Source organism: Salvelinus sp. IW2-2015, linkage group LG6.2 (genome assembly GCF_002910315.2).
Source record: "Salvelinus sp. IW2-2015 linkage group LG6.2, ASM291031v2, whole genome shotgun sequence".
Lineage (NCBI taxonomy): Eukaryota > Metazoa > Chordata > Actinopteri > Salmoniformes > Salmonidae > Salvelinus > Salvelinus sp. IW2-2015.
In genome coordinates, this window is record NC_036846.1 from 7,207,542 (window position 1) to 7,227,766 (window position 20,225).

The window sequence follows — 20,225 nt, forward strand, 5'->3', positions numbered from 1 at the left end:
GTTATATTACAAGTGCCCTTCCAAGAAGGCTCAAGGTCATTGGCTACAGATAAAATGACGTCAAATCACGTTATATGTACAGTAGCTATGATTAGACTGATCATGTCAACATCTTACTTTCAATGTCTTAGCTAGCATTCATCATCACGAATCAAGTCAGCAATCTACTGGCAAATCCTTTTTAATCTTTGTCATATGAAGAGAAATAATTAAGAGAAATTATAGATAAAACGTATCGGTGCTCATCGGCCATTTGACATAAAGATTACACAAGTTGGAAATCGCAAATTCAACAATGAGTTGTTTGGAAGGAATCAGTGGCTAACTGCAAGCATTGCAATGCAACCAGTAGCCAGCTATTCAATGGAGTGGCTGTGAGTTCCCACCATAAATCCAAAGAATGCCAGACTTTGATGACAAAGTTTGATGACAAAAACGCTGTGCCACCTTCATGTTTAAGTGAGCACATCACAAGCCAAGGTGAGTCCAAAAATGTCTTGTATGCTGCTGCATAAATTATGTAATATGCAAGGGAGCTATGTATACTATAGCTAAGGAAGTAATACTAAGTGTATGTTGTGTCGTAAGCTGTCAGTAGCCCATGTTCCTCACCCTAATAATTTGGTCTATTTTCACCTCTAATTTCACCTAATGTTACTGTTCTGTCTCGGTGGTGCTGCACATGTAGCCTATAACCTGCTTTTGAGAAATATAATCTAATATTGTAAGAGGTTTCATTGTCTGCTTATATGCCCCCTTCATTTATCCTACAGTTCTGACTTGGTGTACAGGGAAAATTCTGCAAGAGCAGCCCATGTTCTGCATTCTGTCGCTGTACATTTCAAAAGTGCTGAACATAGTTGTATTGACTACCTCCYTCGCCGCTTGCTCATTAATGTCTTAATCGATATTACGGAATGCCTATTATCCGCTCGTCGTTCCCTTATGCCATAGTTTGGACATCTTAATTGTCAGTAGAAACCACATTTGTTTTATCAGCTATGTTTTTTTTAAAGGCAGTAAACAAGGCTGAATTAATTGTTTTGCTGCCAGACAAGGCTCCGCTGATTGCCAGGTGTAGCGGTGGTAAGGATTCACTCCATGGTGCTGGAAAGAAAGCTCTGCTGTTGGGACATCTTTATGTAGGCCCTAACAGTTTGCGGGCACCGCTTGTCGCCGTGATAGTGTAATTAATGTATTGTTAAGTGTTGTGTTGTGTAGTGTCTTTGCTGGCATACATCTAAAAACAATTTGGGGAGTTTGCCCCACCAAGATTTACATGCTAAAATCGCCACTGCTTCACCCACATGAACATGGAACATATCAACAGCTGCTGATGAACTAAGGAAGTGTGGGAGGATCTTCCTCTCTGCCGTTGGGTTGATGTGGGCTGTCACTCAAAGCTTCTTCTTCTGTATAATGGCGGTCCTCAAACAAAATTTTAAGGTGCACACCGCCACCTACTGTGCTGGAGTGTGCCATCAATCATGGTTTGCCTAATTCTGTACAACTAGGAAATAAAAAAATGAAATACAAATAAATCCCTATTAAATTCTAACAAACCCTGCCTCAAATCACTCAAAGCTGCTGGTCCAGGCAGAGGGAGACAGTTCCCGAGTCGTCTGAAATCTTCTCCTCTGGTTGGATTGAAAGCTGGCTGCAACCTTCTCGAGAGAGTAATATCTGTATCTGTGACTCAGAGACCTAGGGAGAGGAAGAGAGGGAGAGAAGATGGGGTAGAGGAACAGAGGGAGAGGAAGAGAGGGAGAGAAGATGGAGTAGAGAGAAAGAGAGAATAAGACAGATTGCAGATGCTCTTCACCTCTCTCTCCCACACACAAATGATACATAACACAAAACAATATACTTTTATCTGAGTAATTAAAACAGTACCTCCTCAAATTTTTTGGCTTTGTAGTGGTCTGCCCCCTTCAGGAAGTTCAGAAGAATGATATCACAGAGGACCGTACCCTGCAGCCAGTCAGAACGAAGAGTTATACAAGTTGACTTAACGAATCGTGAAATACAGTGAGCTCCAAAAATATTGGGACAGTGACACATTTTGTTGTTGTTTTGGCTCTGTACTCCAGCACTTTGAAATGACACAATGAATATGAGGAAAATGGTGCAGCCTGTCAGCTTGAATTTGAGGATATTTTCATCCATACCAAGTGGACCCTTTAAAAATTACAGCACTTTTTGTGTATAGTCCCCACATTTTATGCAGACCAAAAGTATCAGGCCAAATTCACTTATGTGTATTAAAGTAGTCAATAGTTTAGTATTTGGTCCCATATTCCTAGCACGCAATTATTACATCAAGCTTGTGACTCTACAAACTTGTTGGATGCATTTGTTTTTGTTGTGTTTCAGATTATTTTGTGCCCAATAGAAATTAATGGGAAATAATGTATTGTGTCATTTTGGAGTCACTTTTACTGTAAATAAGAATATAATATGTTTCAAAACACGTTTACAATAATGTGGATGCTACTATGATTATGGATATTCCTGACTGAATCGTGAATAATGATGAGAGAGAAAGTTACAGATGGGACCAAATACTAAACTTTTGACTACTTTAATACACTTATAAGCAAATTTGTCCCAATGCCTTTGGTACCCTAAAATAGATGGAAAAGAAAGTTGGTTGCTACTTATGTCGCACATGCAGCTAACAAAAATATATGGAAATGTCTGCTCTATTCAAAATTATAACCAACTAATTGCAGCATTAACACAAAAATTGAAAGTGGAAGGGGGACAAGGTAAGGAACCTACATTAAAGACCAAAATTGGTTAAAGAAAATTATGATAAATAAGAAAGTATACTGGTTTAATTTAAGGACCAAAAAATGTACAGCTGTGCCATACAGGTTGCAAAATAGTTGGGAAGAGATTTTCGATTAATCGATTCCATGGCACATGGTTTATGAACTGATACACAAAACGACGCCAGATTCAAAACTTTTTCAATTGAAATGAATAAAAAAATGTATTGAAACCAAAATTATGTTATATCTATGAGGGATACAACCATCCCAGCTCTGCAGATTTTGCTGTGAAGAGACAGAATCACTAGCTCACTTGTTTTGGTACAGCCCATAGTCTTGGTTATGCCCATATTATGTACAGTAGCTTGTTTTTGGTTGCAGGTTCAGGAATGACTTAAGAATTACAACATTTACCTTGAGCTAACTCTGCAAATAGCACTGCTGGGTGATTTCAAAAGTCATAGTCAATTGATCAATAATATAATGCTCTAAGCAAAACATTTTGTCTTTAATTTACAATCGGTAGAAACTATGGGAATAGAAAGGTTCAGACACTTTTGTGAAACATTACAGCATAGTTTAAAAATATATGGCAGCTAGAAATCAAAACTGGATGGTCTTCAGAGATAGATGGGAGGGGTTGAGGGTACTGTAGCTGAAGGATGGGCAAGCCGAAAAACACCATCCTAACCGTGAAGCACGGGGGTGGCAGCATCATGTTGTGGGGGTGCTTTGCTGCAGGAGGGACTGGTGCACTTCACAAAATAGATAGCATCATGGAAGGAAAATTATGTGGATATGTTGAAGCAACATCTCAAGATATCATTCAGGAAGTTAAAGCTTGGTCGCAAATGGGTCTTCCAAATGGACAATGGCCCCAAGCATACTTCCAAAGTTGTGGCAAAATGGCTTAAGGACAACTAAATCAAGGTATTGGAGTGCCCATCACAAAGCCCTGACCTCAACCCTATAGAAAATGTGTGGGCAGAACTGAAAAAGCATGTGCGAGGAAAGAGGCCTACAAGCCTGACTCAATTACACTAGCTCTGTCAGGAGGAATGGGCCAGAATTCACCCAACTTATTGTGGGAAGCTTGTGGAAGGCTACACAAAACATTTGACCCAAGCTAAACAATTTAAAGTCAATGCTACCAAATACTAATTGAGTGTATGTAAACTTCTGACCCACTGGGAATGTGATGAAAGAAATAAAAGCTGACATAAATCACTCTCTACTATTATTCTGACATTTCACATTCTTAAAATAAAGTGGTGATCCTAACTGACCTAAGATAGAGAAATTTTACTAGGATTAAATGTCAGGAATTGTGAAAAACTGAGTTTAAATGCATTTGGCTAAGGTGTATGTAAACTTCCGACTTCAACTGTATAAGCTGGAAGTAGAAGCCTAAGTATTGCTGTCCATTAGTTTACTCAAATTAGGGGGGGGGGTTAGGGGGAAATAATAAAGACGGAAAATCAAAAATAATTAACCTAAAATGACATACCCAAATCTAATTGCCTGTAGCTCAGGACCTGAAGCAAGGATATGTATATTCTTAATACCATTTGAAAGGAAACACTTTGATGTTTGTGGAAATGTGAAATGAATGTAGGATAATATAACACATTAGATCTGGTAAAAGATAATACATAGTAAAAACATGCATTTATTTCCCCCCCCCCCCATTATCTTTGAAATGCAAGAGAAATGTCACAATGTATTGTTCCAGGTTAGGCGCAATTTCGATTTTGGCCACTAGATGCAACATTTTAGACTGATTCAATGAACCATTGTATTTCTGTTCAAAATGTTGCATCAAGACTGCCCAAATATGCACTCTCCTCAAACAATAGCATGGTATTCTTTCACTGTAATTGCTACTGTAAATTGGACAGTGCATTGAGATTAACAAGAATTTAAGCTTTCTGCCCATATCAGATATGTCTATGTCCTGGGAAATGTTCTTGTTACTTACAACCTCATGCTAATCACATTAGCCTACGTTAGCTCAACCGTCCCGTGGGGGGGACACCGATCCCGTAGGTTAAAATCAATTTTCGGGGGCCTCCCGAGTGTTGCAGCGTTTTAAGGCGTCTCTACAGACCTGGGTTCAATCCCAGGCTGTGTCACAGCTGGCCGTGACTGGGAGACCCATGAGGTAACGCACAATTGGCCCAGCGTTGTCCGGGTTAGGAGAGGGTTTGGCAGGCCGAGATTTCCTTGTCCCATCGCGCTCTAGCGACTCCTGTGGCGGGCCGGGGTGCATGCATGCTGACACGTAGCCAGGTGTACTGTGTTTCCCCAGACACATTGGTGTGGCTGGCTTCCACGTTAAGCGGGCATTGTGTCAAGAAGCAGTGCGGCTTGTCTGGGTCATGTTTCGGATGACGCACGGCTCTCGACATTCGCCACTCCCGAGTCCATGTGGAGTTGCAGTGATGGAACAAGACTGTAACTACCAATTGTATACCAGGAAATTGGGGAGAAAAAAGTGGTTAAAAACTATTCACTTTAAGATCATAGTCATTGTATAATTTCAAATCCAAAGTGCTGCTGCATTACAGAGACAAAATAACAAAACATTTGACACTGCCCCAATACTTTTGGAGCTTACTGTATTTGCTTTTAATGGTGGTAACACTCAAAACGTATTGCATGGCCTCCTTTTAAAACATATGGTCTGAGTACAGAAGCCTTACCAGTCCCACAGAGGTAAAGGCTGCCACTACGTTGATCAGAGTAGGAACTGTGTTGAACTTCCCTGCCTGAAAGAACAGAGACAGATTAATCCCATATGATACACAGATAACAGGTACAAAAGCACACACACACCCTAATCCACACTCACGAGGCCAGTGACCAGGATGTCAAAGCGGATGGCGTAGGCCTTGTGGAGAGTGCGGAACTCCGTCCCGTTCTCATTTTTGTAATATTTGGCAAATCTGTGGAGGGAGACAGAGGAGGAGACAGTGTCAATGAACACAACTTTATAACGAGGAAGAGGGGGTAAGGAAAATGGAGAGGAGAAAAAGGTGGTGGAAAATGACCTGACAGAAGAAAGGGAGAAGGAGGAAGAAAGAGGGGGATTCCCTTGAATGACACTAAACTGAAAAGGGTTTCAGTACCTGAAGTTGTATCCCTTAGAGATGCCGTTCTTCTGAAACACAGCATCAAGTCGCGTAAAGGAGTAGTGTGGTTCACATCTCTCTTCTGACTCATCCAGATTACACTGCCATTCAATGTTGATCGCAATCTCTCCACCCTGGTAGAGGGAGATAGATGGAGGGAAGAGAAGGGGGGATAAGTGAGGAGAGGGAAGAGAAAATGTAGGGAGAAGCATGTGGGACTGGCGATATATAAAATGGAGAGGGAGAAGTGAGGAAGAGAGAGATAGATAGAGGGAGAGTAGAGGAAAGAAAGATGGAGACTCTCGGGGAGAGAGATGGAGAGGTGGAAGACAGGAGGAGATAGGTCTCACTGTCTGAGCGATGGTGGAGAAGTTCTGTCCTGTGTAGCGCAGCACTTCTCCCACCTTGAAGATGGGACAGTGGAGGTTGTGCTCCGGGTCATACGTACAGCTCCTGATATAAGTCGCATTCAGGGATGATGGGAAGTTCCCTCTGTGGGAGAGAGAGGGAAGGTAAAAACGTGAGCGATAGAGCCAAATCCCCTTCAGCAGAAAAGAGAGGGCAACGAGTTGACAGGAAAGCACTAAAATCTTAAAATGTGCTGAGGGAACGGGTCAGGGCACTAAGAGATGACCTCATCATGGAGGAGATGACAGCCAAGGCTTGTATTAAAATCAAATGTTATTAAATGAATGACACAGACAACTCAAGGTTAAAACACATCTAATACTTACACTGAGTGTACTAAATGGCTCTTTCCATGACATATACTGACCAGGTGAAGCTAGGTGAAGGCTATGGTCCCTTATTGATGTCACCTGTTAAATCCACTTCAATCAGTGTAGATGAAGGGGTGCAGACAGGTTAAATAATGTTTTTTAGGCCTTGAGACAATTGAGACATGGATTGAGGATGACTGGGCAAGACAAAGATTTAAGCACCTTTGAACGTGCCAGGCGCACCGATTTGAGTGTGTCAAGAACTGCAACCCCGCTGGGTTTTTCACGCTCAACAGTTTCCTGTGTGTATCAAGAATGGTCCACCACCCAAAGGACATCCAGCCAACTTGYCACAACTGTGGGAAGCATTGGAGTCAACGTGGGCCAGCATTCCTGTGGAAAGCTTTGGACACCTTGTAGTCCATGCCCCGACGAATTGAGTCTGTTCTGAGGGCAACTCAATATTAGGAAGGTGTTCTTAATGTTTTGTACACTAAATTTACATAATAATATACTAATATGACATGTAACATCGATGAAAAAAGTGAATAATGTAACAATGAAACAATGACAAAATGGAAAGAAAAATAATAATGATAGCCTGATTTAAATATTAATTAAGAATGATTCCATATAATATCTATTGTTTAAAGAAAACTCATTCTATAAATATAGATGAGGTTGGGTGGAAAAAGGACTGGGAGGGAGAAATATATTTTTGTCATGGGCAAAGAAATTCAAAAGGGGTGACTATACTAATTAATACACATTTTGATCTGATTGTGCAAGCTGTGCAAACAGATCAACAAGGAAGATGGATTATTTTAAATATGCTATTGGACCAAAAACAGATCTGGCTAATGTATCTATATGGGCCATATAATGATGATCCATACTTTTTTCAAAAATATATATAATAATCTATTGAGCTCACAAGCAATGAAAGAATCTCTTATTATGGTGGGAGAATATAATACGGTTTTAGGTACCTCAATGGATCTTAAAGGACACACTACAAACTATCACCCTCAAGCCCTTATAAAGGAGATCACAAAGATCATGGATACATTAGAACTTGTGGATATATGGAGGTTGAAAAACACTGACCTAGTGAGATATACATGGAGGAGGCTTAATCAAGCTAGTCGTCTTGTTTACTTCCTAGTCTCGTTCTTTCTAGCATCAAAAGTACAAAAAGTATTAATGGGAGACCGAATGCGATCGGACCACCATCTAATTGGCCTCCATATAACTCTGACAGCATTTCCACGTGGACGGGGATATTGGAAATTTAATCAAAGCCTATTGGGTGACAATTTGTTCTTAACTAAGACTAAATAATTCATAATTAACTTTATTTGTACAACATAGGTACAGCAGATCCCCGTATTGTATGGGACACTTTCAAATGTACTTTTAGAGGCCATTCAATACAACACTCATCATTAAAACTAAAGCAGTTTAGGTCAAAAGAGATGAGACTAATAAAGGAAATAGAGGAAGTAACAGCGCAGGTAGATGGTAACGGAAACTGTACTATAGAGGCACAAAATAGGTTAGAGGAAAAACAAAAGAAATGGAGGTACTTATTCAAGAACGATCAAGTGTAATGTATTACAAAAATAATGCGAATTGGATGGAAAATGGTGAAAAATACATAGAAATTCTACCAAAAAGAATGTACAGAAACTCGTTACAAATGGAGTTATCCATGATTCATCAAATTATATTTTGAAAGAGGAAGCAAAATATTTTAAGCATATGTTTTCTGTTCAGTCTCCTCCATTTCCACTGAATGGTGTTAACTGTAAGGATTTATTTCCTAATAATAATGTAAAATTAACAAATTTACACAAAGACCTGCGTGAAGGCCAACTTACAGAAGAGGAACTTTTTGAGGCAATAAAATCTTTTCAGTGTGGAAAAACACCAGGGCTTGACGGTATACCAGTAGAGGTCTATCATACCTTTTTTGGTGTACTCAAAGATCCATTATTAGCATGTTTTAATTACTCTTATTCCAAAGAATCCCAAACCTGTGGCCTTAAAGAGCAGCTGAAGATCACATGCGATCATTATGCAAAATCAATTGAGGATGCTGAATTCACTGTTTTTATTCAGCAGTCGCAAAATGAACATGGGAAAGAGTGACTTTTCCTCCATAATGAGTGTACTTGACAGCTGCCCTGATGATATTTTCTCTAATATAAACTCTCTGTTAAGGATCATTGTCACACTTCCAATGACATCATGCAGTGTGGAGAGACTTTTCTCAACAACAACTAGGATAAATAAATAATCTTCGCACATCAATGACAAGCGCCTGGCTGAACTACTTCAGTTTGCTGTCTTTTGAGCGTGAACTGACAGATACATTGGATTATGATGAAATCATCATCATATTCAACTCAAAGCCTCGCCGTCTGCGCCTTGTGATGTAGGTCACGCCGTATGATACGTCTTCTAAAGGTAAGGTACCATTTTATAGTACTACTGCCCGCCGTGGTATAAATTGTAACATCAAATATAGGCTTGCTTGCCCATCGAGATTAAAGTGCATCTGAAGATAAGTTTTATGTTGTTGGCAAGTTGACAACTGATCTAAAGTTACTTTCTTATTTTAATATGCTGGGACAGGTAATTATTTGTATATGTAACGAGGTTGCTCCTAGTACTATGCACTAGTGTAAAACGATTCTATTCTTAAATAATATACGGTGAGCGTTGCAAAATAAATTAAATAAATAAGTCGAAAAAAATGCCTATCTAAATTTTTCTAGGCCTATCCCCTCAAAATTCTGGCTACGCCCCTGAGTCAAACAAGGAAATGGTTCCAATCGTTTTTCCACCATTCATTTTTCTCATAGGGGATTTTAGAAACACTTCTAATAAGGGCTGTGTTTCGTGTAGGCTGACCCTGGTGTGATGTTTTGATAACGTGTAAATCTCTCTCGGACAAGGTGACTTTTTATTAATATTCACCTGTATTTACCCCCTAATATTAAATGCCAAATAGCTGCTAATGAGGCTATAATAAAGAACTACAAATGCCATGATGATCTGGATGAGACTGAGGAATCGAGGCAAAGGTAAGAATCTCTGGATTAACTATCTAAATTTAGTAATGAATACATTTCTTTATATTGACAATTCTGTGAACTGTCTTGTGCAAGTTTGAAATTGACGCAATACCTGTTAACAAAGGTGTCAGCTAGAGATGATGTGCAGGCGCTTGCAGGGATTTGTCTTGCATGATGTCTACTTTGATGCTAATTACTATTTTTGAATCTGAGAGCAAATCGAGCTGAATATATTGATAAAAGTCACCTTGTCCTGGAGAGATTTACACAGTTTCTAAAACGTCATGCCAGAGTAAGCCTACATGAAACACAGCCATTATTTTAAGTGTTTTTCCTATTTCCTTTTTCCTATTTTCCCTATGGGGAAAATGAATGTTGGAAAAACGATTGGAACCATTTCCCTGTTTGACCGCTAGGTTTTATGGGTATCATGACACTTCCAATGTGGGGCTCTATTGGACTAACATGCCCTGATGAGGGCCTTCATCAGAATCACCCCCAAGCGCAAGGCCACATTTGGGGTTTTATGACTACCGGCAAGCCATCAAAAATGTAACCTCCGCAATTCTCGAGCTTGGATGCTGCCATTGGATGTGACGCAACACGGGCAGTATAGCAGCTTTCATTGATTTCAAAGGAAGCATACCCTCAATTGCTGATGTCTGACAGCAAAGCCACACCCGATGGTGTAGTGTAGCAGGGCCGTTAATGTGCTGTCTTCAGAGGAGGAAGGTGGGAGGAGCTATAGGAGGATGGGCTCATTGTAATGGCTGCAATGGAATGAATGGAAAGATATCAAACACATATGGAAACCACATGTTTGACTCCGTTCAATTTAATCCATTCCAGCCATTACAATGAGCCCATCCTCCTATAGCTCCTCCCACCAGCCTCCTCAGGGTAGGTTTAACATAGCAAATTAAATGTAACCATACTTCATTACATATGTCATCAATGATACTATTTAGGTCTATATAGCATTTGCAAAGTCATCAAAAGCTATTGTTTCAATTCAACCCAGAATTCAACTATACTGAACAAAATGCAACATGCAACAATTTTACTGAGTTACAGTTCATATATGGCCCAGTAGAGCATGGAAATTGCAACTCCAGCGTTGTGGGTTCGATTCCCACGGGGGACCAGTACGAATGAAAATGTATGCACTGACTACTGTAAGTCACTCTGGATAAGAGGGTCTGATAAGAGGGTCTAAGAGTGCCTGATAAGAGTGCCTGATAAGAGTGCCTGATAAGAGTGCCTGATAAGAGTGCCTGATAAGAGTGCCTGATAAGAGTGCCTGATAAGAGTGSCTGATAAGAGTGCCTGATAAGAGTGCCTGAGAAATAAGCTTTTAGCGCGTTTGGAACATTTCTGGGATCTTTTATTTCAGCTCATGAAATATGGGACCAACACTTTACATGTTGCGTTTATATTTTTGTTCAGTATAAAAATAGACAATACACATAGGCCTAGGGTTTTAAGCTCTGGTTGATTTTAAATGTAATGACATTTAGTGACATTGAATTGTGTTTGGTTGTCAACATAACCAAATAACAACATTTGAAGGAGATGTGTCTTCTGCTTGGATAGTTCCATCTCTGCCACTGATTTTAGTCTGGCTTTATATCCAGTTGTTCAACAAATGAATAATTGATATGTTGGATCCACTTCTCCATCTCAACCAAAAATGTAAGTTAAAGAATAGGACCTTCTTTAGTCTTCTTTAACTGAGATTGTTGGTTGAGATGGAGACGCATATCCAACATATCAATTATTAACCTATGGACAAACTGGAACAGTAAATAGCCCATTAAGTAGTTGACAAGTTAACAAATTATATGTTGCATTCACATCTCCAACTCAACCAAAAAATGTTGTTAAAGAATGTGATTAAACCAGGTGCTCAGATGGAACCATCCAAGCAGTAGATACAGTGCATTCGGAAAGTATTCAGACCACTTGGCTTTTACCACAATTTGTTACGTTACAGCCTTATTCTAAAATTAATTAAATAAATGGACCAATCTACACACAATACCCCATAACGACAAAGCGAAAACAGGTTTAGAAATTTTTGCAAATGTATTAAAAATAAAAACTGAAATACCTTATTTATATAAGTATTCAGACCCTTTGCTATGAGACTTGAAATTGAGCTCAGGTGCATCCTATTTCCATTGATCATCCGTGAGATGTTTCTACAACTTTATTGAAGTCCACCTGTGGTAAATTCAGTTGATTGGACATGATTTGGAAAGGCACACACCTGTCTATATAAGGTCCCACAGTTGACAGTGRATGTTAGAGCAAAAACCAAGCCATGAGATTGACGGAATTGTCCGTAGAGCTCCGAGACAGGAATGTGTCGAGGCACAGATCTGGGGAAGGTTACCAAAAATATTCTGCAGCATTAAAGGTCCCCAAGAACACAGTGGCATCCTTCATTCTTAAATGGAAGAAGAGCTTGCCCCCCAGCCAAACTGAGCAATCGGAGGCGAAGGGCCTTGGTCAGGGAGGTGACCAAGAACTCGATGGTCACTCTGACAGAGCTCCAGAGTTCCTCTGTGGAGATGGGAGAACCTTCCAGAAGGACAACCATCTCTGCAGCACTCCACCAATCAGGTCGTTATGGTAGTGGCCAGTAAGAAGCCACTCCTCAGTAAAAGGCACATGACAGCCCGCTTGGAGTTCGCCAGGAGGCACCTATAGGACTCTCAGACCARGAGAAACAAGATTCTCTGGTCTGATGATACCAAGATTGAACTCTTTGGCCTAAATGCCAAGCATCACATCTGGAGGAAACCTGGCACCATCCCTACGGTGAAGCATGGTAGTGGAAGCATCCTGCATTCGGGATGTTTTTCAGCGGCAGGGACTGGGAGACTACTCAGGATCGAGGGAAAGATTAATGGAGCAAAGTACAGAGAGATCCTTGATGAAAACCTGCTCYAGAGCCCTCGGAACCTCAGACTGGGGCGAAGGTTCACCTTCCTACAGGACAATGGGAGAAACTCCCCAAATAGAGGTGAGCCAAGCTTATAACTTCATACCCAAGAAGACTTGAGGCTGTAATCGCTGCCAAAGGTGCTTCAAAGTACTGAGTAAAGGGCTTGAATACTTATGTAAATGTGGTATTTCAGTTGTAAATGTTTTATACATTTACAAAAATAAAAATAAACTTTATATCTTAAAGTTAAGGCTCTTACAAATGAATGGAACATTCAACCTTAAAATGAGTAACACATTCATGGCCACATGTTGAGCTTTCTGTAACTATAAAATGTCTTCTTATGTAATCATATAAAGCGTGCATGTTATAGAATGCATAGGTCATCGCAGGTCTGTGGAGATCTTCACAATTACTGTAATTCACGCCCTGATCTGTTTCACCTGTCTTTGTGATTGTCTCCACCCACCTCCAGGTGTCACCTGTTTTCCTCAGTAGTCCCTGGGTACTTATTCCTGTGTTCCCTGCTTGCCTGTTGCCAGTTCATCTTGATTGTCAAGTCAACGAGCGTGTTTTTCCCCATTCTCCTGCTTTTTCCTTCTCTCTGTTTTGCTATTCCTCACGGTTGTGACCCTTGCCTGTCTGGACTCTGAACCCGCCTGCCTGATCATTCTGTCTGCCCTGACCTCCAGCCTGCCTGCCACTCTGTACCACCTGGACTCTGACCTGGTTTTGACCTTTTGCCTGTCCATGACCATTCTCTTGCCTACGCCTTGGATTATAATAAATATCAGAGACTCAAACCATCTGTCTCCCGTGTCTGCATCTGGGTCTCGCCTTGTGCTCTTAAAATAATAATCTGTGCAGAATCTCAAATGGTATTGTTAATTTGCTCCATGTATTTTTTATGTAATCTCAACCGCAATCCAGGTCATTTGGTTCTGGTATTAGATGAAGCACAGTGATTGTATAAATAAACAATATCTGACATTGTATTCCCATTTGGACTTTGCTGTGCTTATAAATGGTTGAACGTGCACTGATAGCACATTTATATGACAACTAAACCAAAAATCCGACATTGTTTTTCCATTGGAATTTGGTTGTGCTTTTAGATGGTTGAAAGCACACTGGAAATTCAACTAACTTTTGGCTGTCTTTTTGAGTGGGTGAATATGGTTGTAATCTCATTGATCAACGTCTCAACCAAATATTACCCAATTATAAACGTTGAAATMATGTGGTGTGCCCAGTGGGTTGTGGATAATATGGTGTTGGCTAAAAYCATGTGTCAACTGTGCTTTTTCTCTTKTTGAACGCATTTGTGTTATGTTGTGGTTTGTTGAGATTTTGTTTTTGAATGTGTGCTTTGGTGGGAGGCTTTGGTGATAAATGAATTCACTTTGCTAGATTTAGTTGGGTGGCACCGGCCCGATTCTCCATGGAGAGCGCTCAGCTCTGTTTTGTAAGTGATGTGCTCATGATTTATGCCCTTATCTATTCAGTTGAGGGGGGTTGGATTCCGACACATGCTCTGCTGTGCAATAGACAGTTTCGTTTGAGTTGGTTCTCTCTCCCTCCTCTTCCTCTTCCTGTCCCTCTTCCCCTTAAGGTGAATATCAAGTGACCTGGAGCAGTGCTCGCAATAGTCTTCTATTTTCAATTCACAATTCTAAACTTGGCGAAAAGGGACCAATATCAAATAAGGAACATGTCACTCTCTCTCCCTCGGCTCACAGGCCTGCTCCGGCCCACGTCAAACACGTATACATACTGCTTATGAGCCCACTAGAAAGCAACACAGGTCGCGGCCCGTCGGTGCTGTATCGAGGTGAGCGCTTTTCTCCAAGATGTCTCGCATAGCTGTTTATGTTCATGAAACTGTTTTTTCCCCCTTCAGTTTTTATTAGGCACAATCTTGTGTTAACCTCATTTTGTTACAACGCCCCTCTTGTTTTCTCTCTCTCTCTCACACACCTGTTGTAATTATGCAGTACAAAGAAATGTGTGCTGTACACAACAGACTTTGTTTTGCAAACAGCCATGAGTTAAATTAACTGAGGCTGCAGTGATACTGTTAACCAATCTTGTCCTATGCTCTGGGTACTCATCACATTAGGAATTTTGATTTTATTGTTAGCCTCACTACTCAAAACAACTTCCCGCGGATATGGGTGAGACCTCCTGAAAGTACTCAAGCACAACTTCATAAAGGTCTGCCCATTACAGCCCCAGAAATGGGAGGTGTGTGGGACTCACCTGGTAACATTGAACATAGGGAAGCGGATACTATTCTTGATGAAGATGGTGAAGTTTTCCACTTCCATCATTGGTTGCCTGAGAACGGGGGAGGGAGAGATATATATATATACAGTACCAGTCAAAGGTTTGGACACATACTCATTCAAGGGTTTTTCTATAATGAGATAAAGYTTTTACATGTTGACTTTGTCGTCCTCTGCAAGGCACCAACCCTCCATCTCACAGCGTCGTCCTTTAGAGGAGTTCACACAGGCACCAGTTATTATTCCTGGGGGAAGATAGAGAGTGAGAGTGAGTAAGGGAGGGAGAGAAGAAGAGAAAAAGAGACAGAGAAATAGTGTCAGGCGTGTGCGTACTTGTGGTGATGTCAGGTGCAGGAGAGCAGAGAATTGTGAACAGGCGCACACTTTATTACGGCAGGAGAGATAAACAGATGGACGCAGCTGCGTCAAAAACCTCCTCCAGCCAACAAGGCAAAGTGTATAGCGCGCACAAATGTCACACAGCATAAATGTATAGCAATACAAATAAGCTTTGTGAAAACACACGGAAAATAACAAACGCTTAGCCTAGTGCGTACAACACGTACAGTAACACACAAAATAATTACACACAAAGACATGAGGGGGAACAGAGGAATAAATACATGTAGTGTGATTGGGGAATGCAAACCAGGTGTGAATGGAACAAGACAAAACCAATGGATAATTGAAGAATGGAGCGGTGATGGCTAGAAAGCCGGTGACGTCGACCGCTGAACTCTGCCCGAACAAGGAGAGGGGCCGACTTCGGCGGATGTAGTGACAAAGAGAGTGAGCAAAAGAGAGAGAGAGAGAGAGAGAGAGAGAGAGAGAGAGAGAGAGAGAGAGAGAGAGAGAGAGAGAGGAGAAAGAAACAATGGAGTCCCAGCACGGGAATGATGGAGAAAAGAAGAAGAGAAGAGAGGCACTCACCGTTTCCAGTGGAGCTCCCCAAATACTTGTCGCACTCTTCATCCGTGTCACACTTGTACTTGCTTTCACTCTGAACACAGACAGTACAGATACGCACATAGAGGCAGGCCTGATACATACAGAAACTCAGAAACTCTGTCACCACCCAATATGAAATGCCTTGGCTTTTGTCAGTGGTAATGGCCGGGACTTCATAGAGTAGAGTACACTGTATTGTTATAAACATGGCATAGGTGCAGTGTTTCCCAACTCCGGTCCTCGAGTACCCCCAACAGCACACCTTTTTGTTGTAGCCCCAGACAAAAACACCTGATTCAACGTGTCAAGGGCTTGATGATGAGTTGACAAGTAGAATCAGATATGCTTGTCTGTGGCTACAACAAAAACCACTGGTATAGAGTGCTGGAGCAGGTAGGTACATGTATACTGGACTGGACTCACCTCCGGGCAGAATCCTTGGAACTGGTTCTCTGTGATGATGAGCTTGGTGATGATGCAGAACACTGCGGAACCCTGTCAGATCATATTCAAAACCAACAGTTTAGCCTAAACATCGTCAAGGCAACATATCAGGCCTACTGCTAAAATCATCTCAAAGCCTCAACCAATGCATGAGTTTGTAATTGTTCAACCCGTTTGTTGGGCTAATAGTAAACCGACGTAGTAGCTATACATCACGAGCCACTCAGCCACTTCTTCCACCCAACCAAAGGACTTTTCCATCATCACCTCACACAAAACATTTCCCTTTAAGTGTTTAAAATGACCACCACTAAGTGCTCAATCACTTTATATCAAGTATCAAAAGACTGTTCGGGTATGTTTCAACTGAGTGAACTCCGCCTACATATTGCAATCATTTAATCAAAAGTTGAATCAATATTTTGTATATTGCACAGTTTACACAGTTACACTCCCCTACTTATTTATATGGACAGTGAAGCAAAAACTTTTCATTTAGCTTTATACTCTAGAATATTTGTTTTGGGATCAAATGTTTTATATGAGGCAACAGTTCAGAATGACACTTTTTACTTGAGGTTATTTTCATTTAATTTAGAAATGAAAGCATTTTGTTTATCTAGTCCCCCCATTTGAAGGTGTCATAAGTATTTGGAAAAATTCACTTATAATGTATTAAAGGGATACTTCACCCAAATTACAAAATGACTATGGTTTCCTTACCCCGTAAGCAGTCTATGGACAAGACATGACAGCAATTCATGCTTTGGTTTAGTTTCCTTGGCACTGTTTCCACATGCTAACGTTTTAGCATTTGTGGCACAAATCCCATTCAAGTCATAGGACCAATATAAAAAAAAAATTTGCATTATTTATCATTAATTTCTATTGGACACAATACAATCCAAAAACGTTTGACTACTTTAATACACTATAAGTGAACTTGTCCAAATACTTATGACAGCTTCAAATGGGGGGACTAGATACATAAAGTGCTTTCATTTCTAAACAGTAGAACAGATATGTATGAAAACACCCTCAAATAAAAGGTGACATTCTGTACTACCGCCTCATATAAAGCAGTTTATCTCAAATCCAAAATGAGTATCGAGCAAAAATACGGAGGGGAGTGTACAATATACAGGTTGTGTACAGTAACTAAGTACGGTTGCGCTGCAGTATAACTTTGGTGTTCAGATTAGGGTCAAGGGTTAGTGGTCACGGTCAGGGTCAGGGTGTCACAGACCTGTGTAGGGGCGACATAGTCCGCCACATCCATCACACGGTTGTTATGGTAACCGAAGCCCTTCACCTTGGTCATGACAGAAGACTCGATGCCCGAGTCTCTCACCTGGTACGCCTTTTCGTGTAAAAAGACCCAACTAAACGACAACAGAAAGAGAGATAGATGGAGGTGAAGATTGTGGAGAAGGACGGGGGGGGAGGTAATGAAGGAGGATTATTAACAAGAGTTCTAGAATGTTGGAGAGAGGAAAGGAGATGAAGAAGAGAGGTCAACATTATCGCACACACACACACACAGAGGCAAAAACAGGTTGTACAGACCATAGGAAGTAGATGATGATGAGTAGTTGTACGACGCGGTTGATGATTCCAACAGACCTGCTCTTCACCACAACCGACTTGGTCGTCTCGTAGGTGAAGAAATCCGTAATAAAGGCCCATATCTTAGGCATCCTGAGAGCTGGGTTGTGTGTATGTGTGCATGTGTCTATATGAGAGACAGCTACAGCGATAAGTGTATTTTGCATCAGTTTCTTTAGAAGTATGTGAGTGAGAGCCTTTAGTTACCACATAATGCTGCTGATAAGACTTTTTGCATAAATTCCCTGTGTCCTCTCTTTCTTCGTTTCACCCTATCTGTGCCTCTATCTCTGTAATGATTTAGTACATTCCATAGGTCACTCTGTCCCCCTCCCTCCCTGCCTCTCTCTCTTTTTCTCACACATTGGGTAATGGTCATATTGGACCTCCCCCTTTCGCTGAACAAAGAGAAAAAAGGAAAACAACTCTTTGGCTTTCTATCTCTGTTCCTCCATCACGTACTCTCCCTCTCCTCATCATAGCACTTCTCTGCTCTGACTCCTGAACAAACAAAAGTCTCACTACATGTGAACACAAAACACCTTTAAATCCAATTTAACCCAACAACAGAACAACATGTGAACAGTACTCTGCAGAACAGAACAACGTAGACAGTACTCTGCAGAACAAAACAACATGTGGACAGTACTCTGCAGAACAGAACAACGTAGACAATACTCTGCAAGAACAGACACAACGTGTGGACAGACAGTACTCTGCAGAACAAAACAACATGTGGACAGTACTCTGCAGAACAGAACAACGTAGACAATACTCTGCAGAACAGAACAACGTAGACAATACTCTGCAGATGTCACACCCTGATCTGTTTCACCTGTCTTTGTGCTTGTCTCCCCCCCCCCATCCAGGTGTTGCCATCTTCCCCATTATCGCCAGTGTATTTATACCTGTGTTCTCTGTTTGTCTCTTGCTAGTTCATTTTGTTCGTCAAGCCTACCAGCGTTGTTCCCCTTGCTCCTGTCTGTTTCTAGTTTTCCCGGTTTTGACCATTCTGCCCGCCCTGACCCTGAGCCTGCCTGCCATTCTGTACCTTATCACATCACACTGGATTATTGATCTCTGCTTGCCTGTGTTGTTTGTTAATTCAACCAGCGTTTTTCTCAGCTCCTGCTTTTCCCCAGTCTCACTTTTTCTCGCCCTCCTGGTTTTGACCCTTGCCTGTCCGGACTCTGAGCCCGCCTGCCTGACCAGTCTGCCTTTCCCTGATCCTGACCCTGAGCCTGCCTGCCGTCCTGTACTGTTGTCCCTACTCTGGATTACCAACCTCTGCCTGACCTGACCCTGAGCCTGCCTGCCATCCTGTACCTTTGCCCCATTACTCTGGATTATCGACCCCTGCCTGCCTTGACCTGTCGTTTGCCTGCCCCTGTTGCTGTAATAAACATTGTTACTTCAACACAGTCTGCACTTGGGTCTTACCTGAAACGTTATAGATCTGGATTACCGACCTCTGCCTGCCCTTGACCTGTTGTTTTGCCTGCACCCTGTTCTAGTAATAAACTTTTGTTACTTCGACACTGTCTGCGTCTGGGTCTTCACTAAAACGTGATAGTACGAACTGGCCATGACTGACCGAGCAGACACAGACCAGCTCCGCAAAGCCAACTCCTCCCAAGGAGCCACCATTGGAAGGCACGATGAGTTGCTTCGTGGTCTTATGGAAGAGTTCCAGACCTTGACCGAATCCCATGACTGAGCGTTGAACACATTGCTGGAGCAATTCCGCTGGTTGTTTGTTAGGCAGCCTACTACGACAGTAACCTCCCAGCCCCTCAGTAACCCAGCTGTTAGCAGCACCGCCTCCCCGGCCACCTCAGTTTCCCGGGAACCCCGCTTACCTCCCCGGAACACTTKAATGGAGAGTCGGACAACTGTCAGGCGTTTCTCACTCAGTGTTCCCTCATCATCGAGCTGCAGCCCTCCTCCTTCCCCTCGGACCTCTCTAAGATAGCGTACCTCATCACGCTAATGTGTGGGAGGGCTCTCGCCTGGGCAACGGCAGTATGGGAACAACAGTCGGCCGTGTACTTCAGTCTGGAGGAGTTCTTGGCGGAGGTAAAGAAAGTTTTCGATGCTCCACTGTCCGGGAGAGAGGCTGCCCGGAAGTTACTCGAGCTTCGGGCAGGACTCCCGCAGTGTGGCAGACTATGCGGTGGATTTCCGCACATTGGCAGCTGAGAATGGCTGGAACCCAGAAGTGCTGTTCAACATGTTCCTGCACAAAGTTTCGGAGGAAGTAAAGGATGAGCTTGCAGCCCGGGAACTACC

General features: G+C 41.8%; 1 protein-coding gene across 2 annotated transcripts; it reads right to left on the reverse strand.

The window, feature by feature from the left end:
* Window positions 1–165: 165 nt before the first annotated feature.
* Window positions 166–18,251, reverse strand: LOC111965746 (P2X purinoceptor 3-like). 2 transcript variants are annotated; one of them, XM_023990017.3, is made up of 12 exons: window positions 17,898–18,251; window positions 17,578–17,713; window positions 16,311–16,382; window positions 15,870–15,939; window positions 15,094–15,184; window positions 14,914–14,991; window positions 6,256–6,397; window positions 5,903–6,039; window positions 5,626–5,719; window positions 5,477–5,542; window positions 1,894–1,971; window positions 166–1,704 (listed from the first exon to the last, which is right to left on the reverse strand). In XM_023990017.3, the coding sequence occupies exons 1-12, from the start codon at window positions 18,101–18,103 to the stop codon at window positions 1,579–1,581; spliced, it is 1,296 nt and encodes a 431-aa protein (XP_023845785.1). In that variant the 5' UTR covers window positions 18,104–18,251; the 3' UTR covers window positions 166–1,578. The 2 variants fall into 2 exon arrangements, with proteins under 2 accessions (XP_023845785.1, XP_023845786.1); XM_023990018.3 differs by lacking the exon at window positions 14,914–14,991.
* Window positions 18,252–20,225: the final 1,974 nt, after the last annotated feature.